The following is a 13,304-nucleotide window of genomic DNA, read 5'->3' on the forward strand; positions in this document are numbered from 1 at the left end:
ATTAATTGCAGGTACTATGAACTACTGAAACTGTTTTCACACGATCATCTCAACTCTTCTGATTTCCGCAGCACCCTGACTAAGATTGGTATTATGATGGCAGAAGAGGAATATAAAAAGTTGTGGGAAAGGTTAGTACATGAGAGCAGAGTATAAGGTCTGGGGATCAGGATCTCCTCATTGGTTACTGTATATTTTCACAGATACGTCAAGAGGGAAGCTGCTCTGAGGTTTGATGACTTACAGTATCATTTAGGTACAAAAAAACATGTGGAAACTCTCAGCCCACTCCTCTCTGCTCTGCAAAAGGTGTCCGACAGCCAGGAGCCCCAGCAGATAAGTAAGTGCATTACCTTGTATCGTAACTGTTACATTGTACAAAAAGAAAAGGTGAGTCCTGTGTCATGCCAACAGTAAAGCATCCTGAGACCATTCATGTGTGGGGTTACTTCTCATCCAAGGGAGCCTAAGACTCACAGCCTAAGAACAATGCCATGAACAAAGAATGGGATCTAACCATCCAGGAGCAACTTCTCCCAACCATCCAGGAGCAACTTCTCTCAACCATCCTCAAAGAGGAACTCATCCCAACCGTCCTCTGAGAGAAACTTTTCCCAACCGTCCTCCGAAAGAAACTTCTCCCAACCGTCCTCCGAGAGAAACGTCTCCCAACCGTCCTCCGTGAGGAACGTCTCCCAACCGTCCTCCGTGAGGAACGTCTCCCAACCGTCCTCCGTGAGGAACGTCTCCCAACCGTCCTCCGTGAGGAACGTCTCCCAACCGTCCTCCGTGAGGAACGTCTCCCAACCGTCCTCCGTGAGGAACATCTCCCAACCGTCCTCCGTGAGGAACATCTCCCAACCGTCCTCCGTGAGGAACATCTCCCAACCGTCCTCCGTGAGGAACATCTCCCAACCGTCCTCCCTGCGGAACTTGTCCCATCCGTCCTCCCTGAGGAACTTGTCCCAACCGTCCTCCGTGAGGAACTTGTCCCAACCGTCCTCCGTGAGGAACTTGTCCCAACCGTCCTCCGTGAGGAACTTGTCCCAACCGTCCTCCCTGAGGAACTTGTCCCAACCGTCCTCCCTGAGGAACTGGTCCCAACCGTCCTCCCTGAGGAACTTGTCCCAACCGTCCTCCCTGAGGAACTTGTCCCAACCGTCCTCCGTGAGGAACTTGTCCCAACCGTCCTCCGTTAGGAACTTGTCCCAACCGTCCTCCGTGAGGAACTTGTCCCAACCGTCCTCCGTGAGGAACTTGTCCCAACCGTCCTCCGTGAGGAACTTGTCCCAACCGTCCTCCGTGAGGAACTTGTCCCAACCGTCCTCCGTGAGGAACTTGTCCCAACCGTCCTCCCTGAGGAACTGGTCCCAACCGTCCTCCCTGAGGAACTTGTCCCAACCGTCCTCCCTGAGGAACTTGTCCCAACCGTCCTCCCTGAGGAACGTGTCCCAACCGTCCTCCGTGAGGAACTTGTCCCAACCGTCCTCCGTGAGGAACTTGTCCCAACCGTCCTCCGTGAGGAACTTGTCCCAACCGTCCTCCGTGAGGAACTTGTCCCAACCGTCCTCCGTGAGGAACTTGTCCCAACCGTCCTCCCTGAGGAACGTGTCCCAACCGTCCTCCCTGAGGAACGTGTCCCAACCGTCCTCCCTGAGGAACGTGTCCCAACCGTCCTCCCTGAGGAACGTGTCCCAACCGTCCTCCCTGAGGAACGTGTCCCAACCGTCCTCCCTGAGGAACGTGTCCCAACCGTCCTCCCTGAGGAACGTGTCCCAACCGTCCTCCCTGAGGAACGTCTCCCAACCGTCCTCCCTGAGTGGACAAACAAAAAAACAGAAATTGTGATAAACTCCAAGCACTGACTAGGAAGATTAGGCATCAGTAGTCAGGATTTGGCCCAGGAGTCGATATCCAGCATGTCGGGGCGAAGTGCAAAAGGCTTGAAAACTAAGGCTCAACACTGTAGATATGGAGTCTTTGCCTAAGGCCGGGCTTACACGACCATAAGTGTAAAATATTACGTATGTCACGCAGCGTTTTACCGCTGTGAAACCGGCGGTGAGCCAGCCTATTGCTGCATATGGCAAGGATTTTGGACTGCGCTTGACAGCATATCTCACGCACACTGTCAGTATCTCGCGCACGCTGTCGGTATCTTGTGCCCGCTGTCGGTAAATCACGCCCGCTGTCGGTATCTCACGCCCGCTGTCGGTATCTCACGCCCCCTGTCGGTATCTCAAGCATGCTGTCGGTATCTCGCGCCCGCTGTCGGTATCTCGCGCCCGCTATCGGTATCTCGTGCCCGCTGTCGGTAAATCACGCCCGCTGTCGGTATCTCACGCCCGCTGTCGGTATCTCACGCCCCCTGCCGGTATCTCAAGCATGCTGTCGGTATCTCGCGCCCGCTGTCGGTATCTCGCGCCCGCTGTCGGTATCTCGCGCCCGCTGCCGGTATCTCGCGCCCGCTGTTGGTAGGTCGCGCCCGCTGTCGGTATCTCAGATCCGCTGCCGGTATCTCACGCCCGCTGCCGGTATCTCACGCCCACTGCCGGTATCTCACGCATGCTGTCGGTATGTCAGCACATCTAAACGCCGCTCATACGCTATGTAATTGTGTGTGTACAGTGTTGATTCTGGCCCATGGAGAACAATGGGTTCTATCACGCGTAATATGTGCCGCATTCTTTTTTGCAGGCGTATTCCAAACAATGTATATTCGCAAGTGTGAATGGATCAATGGAAATCAATGTACCTTCATTGACTCCATTCACCGTTTATCACGTGCGCAATACGTGGTGAAATAACGCTTGTGTGAGCCTGGCCTAAACTTCATGAATTGGTCAATAAAAGGTTAGAGACCCATGAAATACGTCTGATTGTACTTCAGTAACCATAGAAACAGCTGACAAAGCTAAAAACACTAAAGAGCAAACCCAAATTTGTGTCAGTCTCAACCCTTTTGGCCATGACTGTATACCTTACTTATGTTGCTTCATGATCTATTCTCCAGTCACACCCAGAGCTGCATTCAGAATTCTGTTTGAGTACATGGATACTTGCATTGATGTCTCAGCACTGCCATACCCGTCGGCACTCAGCAGACCGTCTCCTTTAGAATTGTGGACACGACTTTAGATGCGACTGGAGAAGAACGGAGCGGCACTAACAGCTCCATGTCTCCACTTTACAGAAGCAGCCAATGTAACGTCCCGGACGGGAGCTGAAAGGAAACTGTCGCTGAGTATAGAGAAGTGGCTGAAGGAGAAGTTTCGGGAGGGGGCGCGAGCCATGAGGATGGAGTTCTCCGTATACGACCCACAGGGATCTGGTATGGTGAGTCTACAGCCAATGGCAACCACACATGCCAGGGCAGAGCAGGTAGTTACGGGCTCCCTTGTAAATATTGTAATGGGAAAAGTGCCCCACATGGTCACAGCCATCATCGCTTGTAGGAAGTAGACGGCAATTACTTGTATGACCAGGCAATATTCATACTAACGTCTGGACACATGCCGCGTGCTCGCTACTGACACAATGGAGACATGCCGCATGCTCGCTACTGACACAATGGAGACATGCCGCGTGCTCGCTACTGACACAATGGAGACATGCCGCATGCTCGCTACTGACACAATGGAGACATGCCGCGTGCTCGCTACTTACACAATGGAGACATGCCGCACGCTCGCTACTTACACAATGGAGACATGCCGCACGCTCGCTACTTACACAATGGAGACATGCCGCACGCTCGCTACTTACACAATGGAGACATGCCGCATGCTCGCTACTTACACAATGGAGACATGCCGCACGCTCGCTACTTACACAATGGAGACATGCTGCACGCTCGCTACTTACACAATGGAGACATGCCGCACGCTCGCTACTTACACAATGGAGACATGCCGCGCACTCGCTACTTACACAATGGAGACATGCCGCACGCTCGCTACTGACACAATGGAGACATGCCGCATGCTCGCTACTGACACAATGGAGACATACTGCACGCTCGCTACTGACACAATGGAGACATGCCGCACGCTCGCTACTTACACAATGGAGACATACTGCACGCTCGCTACTGACACAATGGAGACATGCCGCACGCTCACTACTTACACAATGGAGACATGCCGCACGCTCGCTACTTACACAATGGAGACATGCCGCGTGCTCGCTACTTACACAATGGAGACATGCCGCACGCTCGCTACTTACACAATGGAGACATGCCGCACGCTCGCTACTTACACAATGGAGACATGTCGCACGCTCGCTACTTACACAATGGAGACATGCCGCACGCTCGCTACTAACACAATGGAGACATGCCGCATGCTCACTACTTACACAATGGAGACATGCCGCACGCTCGCTACTTACACAATGGAGACATGCCGCACGCTCGCTACTTACACAATGGAGACATGCCGCACGCTCGCTACTTACACAATGGAGACATGCCGCACGCTCGCTACTGACACAATGGAGACATGCCGCACGCTCGCTACTTACACAATGGAGACATGCCGCACGCTCGCTACTTACACAATGGAGACATGCCGCACGCTCGCTACTTACACAATGGAGACATGCCGCATGCTCGCTACTTACACAATGGAGACATGCCGCACGCTCGCTACTTACACAATGGAGACATGCTGCACGCTCGCTACTTACACAATGGAGACATGCCGCACGCTCGCTACTTACACAATGGAGACATGCCGCGCACTCGCTACTTACACAATGGAGACATGCCGCACGCTCGCTACTGACACAATGGAGACATGCCGCATGCTCGCTACTGACACAATGGAGACATGCCGCATGCTCACTACTTACACAATGGAGACATGCCGCACGCTCGCTACTTACACAATGGAGACATGCCGCACGCTCGCTACTTACACAATGGAGACATGCCGCACGCTCGCTACTTACACAATGGAGACATGCCGCACGCTCGCTACTGACACAATGGAGACATGCCGCACGCTCGCTACTTACACAATGGAGACATGCCGCACGCTCGCTACTTACACAATGGAGACATGCCGCACGCTCGCTACTTACACAATGGAGACATGCCGCACGCTCGCTACTGACACAATGGAGACATGCCGCGCGCTCACTACTTACACAATAGAAACATGCCGCACGCTCGCTACTTACACAATGGAGACATGCCGCACGCTCGCTACTTACACAATGGAGACATGCCGCACGCTCGCCACTTACACAATGGAGACATCCTGCACGCTCAATACTTACACAATGGAGACATGCCGTGCTCTCACTACTTACACAATGGAGACATGTTGTGCGCTCACTACTTACACATTGGAGACATGCCGCGTGCTCACTAATTACACAATAAAGACATGCCACGCGCTCGTTACTAACACAATGGAGACATGCCGCACGCTCGTTACTAACACAATGGAGACATGCCGCATGCTCACTACTTACACAATGGAGACATGCCGCACGCTCGCTCCTTACACAATGGAGACATCCTGTACGCTCGCTACTTACACAATGGAGACATCCTGCACGCTCACTACTTACATAATGGAGACATGCCGCACGCTCACTACTTACACGATGGAGACATGCTGCGTGCTCACTACTTACACAATGGAGACATGCCGCACGCTCGCTACTTACACAATGGAGACATGCCGCACGCTCGCTACTTACACAATGGAGACATGCCGTACGCTCGATACTTACACAATGGAGACATCCTGCATGCTCAATACTTACACAATGGAGACATCCTGCATGCTCAATACATACACAATGGAGACATGCCGAGCGCTCACTACTTACACAATGGAGACATGCTGTGCGCTGACTACTTACGCAATGAAGACATGCCGCACGCTCGCTACTTACACAATGGAGACATGCCGTACGCTCGATACTTACACAATGGAGACATCCTGCATGCTCAATACTTACACAATGGAGACATCCTGCATGCTCAATACATACACAATGGAGACATGCCGAGCGCTCACTACTTACACAATGGAGACATGCTGTGCGCTGACTACTTACGCAATGAAGACATGCCGCATGCTCGCTACTTACACAATAGAGGCATGCCGAGCGCTCACTACTTACACAATGGAGACATGCCACACGCTCGCTACTTAAACAATGGAGACATACTGTGCGCTCACTACTTACACAATGGAGACATGCCGCATGCTCAATACTTACACAATGGAGACATGCCGAGCGATCACTACTTACACAATGGAGACATACTGTGCGCTCACTACTTACGCAATGAAGACATGCCGTACGCTCGCTACTTACACAATGGAGACATGCCGCATGCTCACTACTTACACAATGGAGACATGCCGCATGCTCACTACTTACACAATGGAGACATGCCGCACTCTCACTACTTACACAATGGAGACATGCCGCACTCTCACTACTTACACAATGGAGACATGCCGCACTCTCACTACTTACACAATGGAGACATGCCGCATGCTCGCTACTTACACAATGGAGACATGCCGCTCGCTCACTACTTACACAATGGAGACATGCCGCGCGCTCACTAATTACACAATAGAGACATGCCACGTGCTCGTTACTAACACAATGGAGACATGCCACACGCTCGTTACTAACACAATGGAGACATGCTGCACTCTCACTACTTACACAATGGAGACATGCCGCGTGCTCACTAATTACACAATGGAGACATGCCGCGTGCTCACTAATTACACAATAGAGACATGCCGTGCGCTCACTACTTACACAATGGAGACATGCCACGCGCTCACTACTTACACAATGGAGACATGCCACGCGCTCACTACTTACACAATGGAGACTTGCCGCGCGCTCACTACTTACACAATGGAGACATGCCGCACGCTCACTACTTACACAATGGAGACATACCGCACGCTCACTACTTACACGATGGAGAAATACTGCATACTCGCTAGGACCTTTTGGCTTTCATTGACTACGCTTCCATCTCATCCAATTTGAACTGCATACCATGACTTCCCGATAGCGACTCCCAGCTATTCTGACTACTCTCCATTGACCGGCTCGGCTACTACAACTGCAGCTACAATCAAGCATCAGTAAGATGTACGAGTACTAGAACTTCCATGCCTGCCTGTATCACATCTTATATCCAAGCTAGAGGCGGTACAGCAGGGTACTAGAGCCTCCATGCCCGCCCGTATCACATCTTGTATCCAAGCTAGAGGCAGTACAACAGCGTGCTAGAGACTCTATTCCACCCATATCTCATCTTGTATCCAAGCTAGAGGCGGTACAACAGGGTACCAGAGCCTTCATGCCCACCCGTATCACATCTTGTATCCAAGCTAGAGGTAGTACAACAGGGTACTAGAGCCTCCATGCCCCCGTATCACATCTTGTATCCTAGCTAGGGGCGGTACAACAAGGTACTAGAGCCTCCATGCCCGCTCGTATCACATTGTGTATCCAAGCTAGAGGCGGTACAACAGGGTACTAGAGCCTCCATGCCCACCCGTATCACATCTTGTATCCAAGCTAGAGGCGGTACAACAGGGTACTAGAGCCTCCATGCCCACCCGTATCACATCTTGTATCCAAGCTAGCGGCAGTACAACAGGGTACTAGAGCCTCCATGCTCCCCGTATCACATCTTGTATCCAAGCTAGAGGTGGTACAACGGGGTACTAGAGCCTCCATGCCCACCGTATCACATCTTGTATCCAAGCTAGCGGCAGTACAACAGGGTACTAGAGCCTCCATGCCCACCGTATCACCCGACTGCTTCTAGATGAGGATGTTACTGACAAAGAGTGTACATGAAAGTAATTTCCGAGACCCTTGATGTTACCGTAACTCGGCGCCTCATCTTTTCTTCTAGGTGTCGAAAGAAGACTTCCTTCAAGTCCTGGAGAAACGTCACCTTCCTCTCAGCGAGGATCAGCTGGGATATTTTCTATCTCGCTGCGGGCTGGATGAGACGCTGCCTCGTGTCAATTACCTGAGGTTCCTGCAGCATCTCCAGAATAGAAGTCAAAATGGGAGAGCATACAAGCTCCTCGGTCCGCCGGACACCGGGTGCGGTCACTATCCTACATAGTTGGTCAGGCATCATGACTGGAGTTGATCTGGCGTTGGCTCTGGATCCTCTGAGACGTCTCGCCTTCAATGGACAATGTTCAATACTTTCCATTCCTTGGTCTTATATTCTAATTACATCCAGAGCTGTATTCAAAATCCTGCTAGGCCACTGTTAGCTCTTCACTACAGAGATTCATCTCTAACTGCAACACCTGCTGGTTCAGTGTCTGTACAGAATATGATGCTCTGCAGTGGTCTTAGCCTGCAGGTTCTCATAACAGGCGTTGCTGGTTCAGTGTCTGCACAGGATATACTATACAGAGTGTTCTTAGTCACAGGAGTTTACATGTGATTGCAGGCCTTTCTGCTTCAGTGTCTGTACAGAATAGGATCTGCTGTGGGTTTAGGATTATGGAATCCTATATCATTGCGGCCCCTGCTGGTTCAGTGTCTGTAAGTAAAATGCTCTGATGTGGTCTTAGTCTACAGGAGCTCAAATCTCATTGCAGGCCCTGCTGATTCTATGTCTGTAGAGAATGCACTGTTGTGGTCTTAGGCTGCATTTACTTGGGCAAGCTTGGTATCAGCCAGATAAATTAATGTCGTGCTTGTAAAAATGTGGGGGTTTTTTTCACTGCGAGTGCAATGAAATTTGCAATAAAATTGCATCACTGAACATGGGATTTTCACGTGCATTTTTTAGGTCTGTTGCACTTGCATGTAGATGGGAGTACGATGCCATTTTTTAAAAATTCGATGATAGTAAATAATGGGCGAGTTCTCTGCGATCTCACAGAAATATAGGAGCTGCTGCAAGAGAACAAACGCACGTATGAATAGCCCCATGGCTTCTATCTCCGTACGAGTTTTGTGCATCTCACAACTCACAAAACTCGCACAGGAACCGCGCCCGTGTAAATAAGCGCTTAGTCTGCGGGAGCTCACATCCTCACATCTCATTGTATTCACTGCTGGTTACGCGCTGTACGGAATATTCTCTGCTGTGGTCTGATGCTTATGGGATCCTATCTCATTACAGTCCCTGCTGGTTCAGTGTCTAACAGAATATACGGTGCTATGCTCATCAGCTGCACAAGACTCTGTTTGACCCTGGTTTGCTTGATGTACTCTTTAGGCTGGGTTCCCACAGGACAGATTTGCCGCGGAAATTCCGTGCGGAATTTCGCTGCGGCAAATGCGCCTGCGGCCACTAATCCTGAGTTAAGCCAGCCATGTGGACGAGATTTGTCAAAAATCTCAGTTTTTCGCTGCAGCAAAACGGCGAGATTTCCGGCGGGATTCCACCTGTGTGAACCAAGCCTAACTGAGCCAGCACTGAAGAGTTATCTGTAAATTATTTGCACGTCCCATTGTAGCCCCTGCTGATTCAGGGTGTGCACAGAATATGCTCCGCTGTGGTCTTGAGACAACTGAAGCTCATATCTTATTGCGGGCCCTGCTAGTTAAATGTCTTTACATGATACTCTGTGCTGTGGTTGTAGGCTTATCATGTATCATTACAGTCCCTACTGCTTCAGTGTCTGTAGAGAATCTGCTCCGCTGTGGTCTTAGTGTGCAGGAGCTCATATCCCATTAAAGTTCCTGCTGGTTCAGTGTCTATACAGCACATGCTCTGCTGTGGTCTTAGTATACAGGAGTTCATATCTCATTACAGTCTCCTTCAGTAATGCCCCCAAATAACTACCATTACAGCCCTTCACAGATTATCACCTTATTATACCAGAATATACCGGTTTCCCAGCCATAATGGTAGCAATAGTGTTAATCACCCAACTTTCCAGAGCAAAGATATTCGAAAAACTAGAATTAGTGCCAACTTGTTCTCTGATCTTCTCCTTTATCCAGGGCCGGGAACAGAGAAGCTCCAAATTCAGTGTCCACAACCAGCGCTGCAGAAGACGAACTCATACGTTACTTACACACAGACTTTATCAGCCTCCTTAATGAATTCAGGTGAGAGCAGTTATATAGAGCGGGTGTATCTGTAAGAATTCCCACAATTCACTCTGATGATTCCACCTCCTGCATATCTTCCATTTTCGTTACCTTCAGTTTCCTCTTAACTGCTTTGGCTTTCATTCAAGTACTGAATGGGGCACAATTTATAGCATGTAAGTTGGTGAAAAGTTAAACTGCACCGTTCACTGAAATGGATGTGCGGTAGTAAAGTAATGACAATGCAACTGATGTAAGACGGGACTGCAAAGATCGCAATCAGATGCAATTTAATTTATGGTCAAAGCATCGCAGTTTATTGCTACAGGATGTGATAAATGCCTGACAGAGCGAGCTGTACAAAACTGTGCAGACAGAAGGACGGAACACTCAGATCATACAAAGCTACAAAGTCTGAATATGATACTCCACATGGTATATAAAGGGCAGGGACGTCTACAGAAAATGACTGACTTATTGCTAAAACTGCAGATTATTAACATATTACCTTCTTGTCTATGGACAGGACAACAGATACAAAGAATGTAAAGACGGTCCAGCCCCAGAAGTTCAAAGCAATCTTAGAAAAAAGGTAAAATTACCTCCTGCCTCCTATGTACAAGAATATAACTACTATAATACTGCCCCCTATGTACAAGAATATAACTCCTATAATACTGCCCTCTATGTGCAAGAATATAACTACTATAATACTGCCCCTATGTACAAGAATATAACTACTATAATACTGTCCCCTATGTACAAGAATATAACTACTATAATACTCCTCCTATGTACAAGAATATAACTACTATAATACTGCTCCTATGTAAGAATATAACTACTATAATACTGCTCCCTATGTACAAGAATATAACTACTATAATACTGCCTCCTATGTACAAGAGTATAACTACTATAATACTGCCCCCTATGTACAAGAATATAACTACTATAATACTGCTCCTATGTACAAGAATAGAACTACTATAATACTGCCCCTATGTACAAGAATATAACTACTATAATACTGCCCCTAGGTACAAGAATATAACTACTATAATACTGCCCCCTATGTACAAGAATATAACTACTATAATACTGCTTCTATGTACAAGAATATAACTACTATAATACTGCCCCCATGTACAAGAATATAACTACTATAATACTGCCCCCTATATACAAGAATATAACTACTATAATACTGACCACTATGTACAAGAATATAACTACTATAATACTGCTCCCTATGTACAAGAATATAACTACTATAATACTGCCTCCTATGTACGAGGATATAACTACTATAATACTGCCCCTATGTACAAGAATATAACTACTATAATACTGCCCCTATGTACAAGAATATAACTACTATAATACTGCCCTCTATGTGCAAGAATATAACTACTATAATACTGCCCCCTATGTACAAGAATATAACTACTATAATACTGTCCCCTATGTACAAGAATATAACTACTATAATACTCCTCCTATGTACAAGAATATAACTACTATAATACTGCTCCTATGTAAGAATATAACTACTATAATACTGCCCCTATGTACAAGAATATAACTACTATAATACTGCCCCCTATGTACAAGAATATAACTACTATAATACTGTCCCCTATGTACAAGAATATAACTACTATAATACTCCTCCTATGTACAAGAATATAACTACTATAATACTGCTCCTATGTAAGAATATAACTACTATAATACTGCTCCCTATGTACAAGAATATAACTACTATAATACTGCCTCCTATGTACGAGGATATAACTACTATAATACTGCCCCTATGTACAAGAATATAACTACTATAATACTGCCCCTATGTACAAGAATATAACTACTATAATACTGCCCCCTATGTACAAGAATATAACTCCTATAATTTCTGCCCCCAATGTACAAGAATATAACTACTATAATACTGCTCCTATGTAAGAATATAACTACTATAATACTGCTCCCTATGTACAAGAATATAACTACTATAATACTGCCTCCTCTGTACAAGAATATAACTACTATAATACTGCTCCCTATGTACAAGAATATAACTACTATAATACTGCTCCCTATGTACAAGAATATAACTACTATAGTACTGCCTCCTATGTACGAGAATATAACTACGATAATAGTGCCCCTATGCACAAGAATATAACTACTATAATACTGCCCCTATGTACGAGAATATAACTACTATAATACTGCCTCCTATGTACAAGAATATAACTACTATAATACTGCTCCTATATACAAGAATATAATTACTATAATACTGCTCCCTATGTACAAGAATATAACTACTATAATACTGCCCCCTATGTACAAGAATATAACTACTATAATACTGCCTCCTATGTACAAGAATATAACTACTATAATACTGCTCCCTATGTACAAGAATATAACTACTATAATACTGCCCCTATGTACAGGAATATAACTACTATAATACTGCCCCTATGTACAAGAATATAACTACTATAATACTGCCCCTATGTACAAGAATATAACTACTATAATACTGCCCCTATGTACAAGAATATAACTACTATAATACTGCCCCTATGTACAAGAATATAACTACTATAATACTGCCCCTATGTACAAGAATATAACTACTATAATACTGCCCCTATGTACAAGAATATAACTACTATAATACTGCCCCTATGTACAAGAATATAACTACTATAATACTGTCCCCTATGTACAAGAATATAACTACTATAATACTGCCCCCTATGTACAAGAATATAACTACTATAATACTGCCCCCTATGCACAAGAATAGAACTGCTATAATACTGCTCCTATGTACAAGAATATGACTAATATAATACTGCCCCCTATGTATGAGAATATAACTACTATATTACTGCTCCTATGTACAAGAATATAACTACTATAATACTGCTCCTATGTACAAGAATATAACTACTATAATACTGCCCCCTATGTACAAGAATATAACTACTATAATACTGCCAACTATGTACAAGAATATAACTACTATAATACTGCCTCCTGTGTACAAGAATATAACTACTATAATACTGCCTCCTATGTACAAGAATATAACTACTATAACACTGCCCCCTATGTACAAGAATATAACTACTATAATACTGCCAACTATGTACAAGAATATAACTACTATAATACTGCTCCTATGTACAAGAATATAACTACTATAA

General features: G+C 46.4%; 1 protein-coding gene across 4 annotated transcripts in view; it reads left to right on the forward strand.

The window, feature by feature from the left end:
• Positions 1 to 13,304, forward strand: part of LOC136626409 (EF-hand calcium-binding domain-containing protein 6-like) — a 53,029-nt gene that overhangs the window by 13,835 nt on the left and 25,890 nt on the right. For all 4 annotated transcript variants that reach the window (XM_066601422.1, XM_066601421.1, XM_066601419.1 and 1 more), the window contains exons 6-11: positions 12 to 131; positions 204 to 340; positions 3,194 to 3,336; positions 7,922 to 8,118; positions 9,988 to 10,095; positions 10,604 to 10,669. In XM_066601422.1, coding sequence (XP_066457519.1) covers positions 12 to 131; positions 204 to 340; positions 3,194 to 3,336; positions 7,922 to 8,118; positions 9,988 to 10,095; positions 10,604 to 10,669 — 771 coding nt within the window. The remainder of the gene's footprint in view (positions 1 to 11; positions 132 to 203; positions 341 to 3,193; positions 3,337 to 7,921; positions 8,119 to 9,987; positions 10,096 to 10,603; positions 10,670 to 13,304) is intronic.

This window comes from Eleutherodactylus coqui, chromosome 4 (assembly GCF_035609145.1).
Source record: "Eleutherodactylus coqui strain aEleCoq1 chromosome 4, aEleCoq1.hap1, whole genome shotgun sequence".
NCBI lineage: Eukaryota > Metazoa > Chordata > Amphibia > Anura > Eleutherodactylidae > Eleutherodactylus > Eleutherodactylus coqui.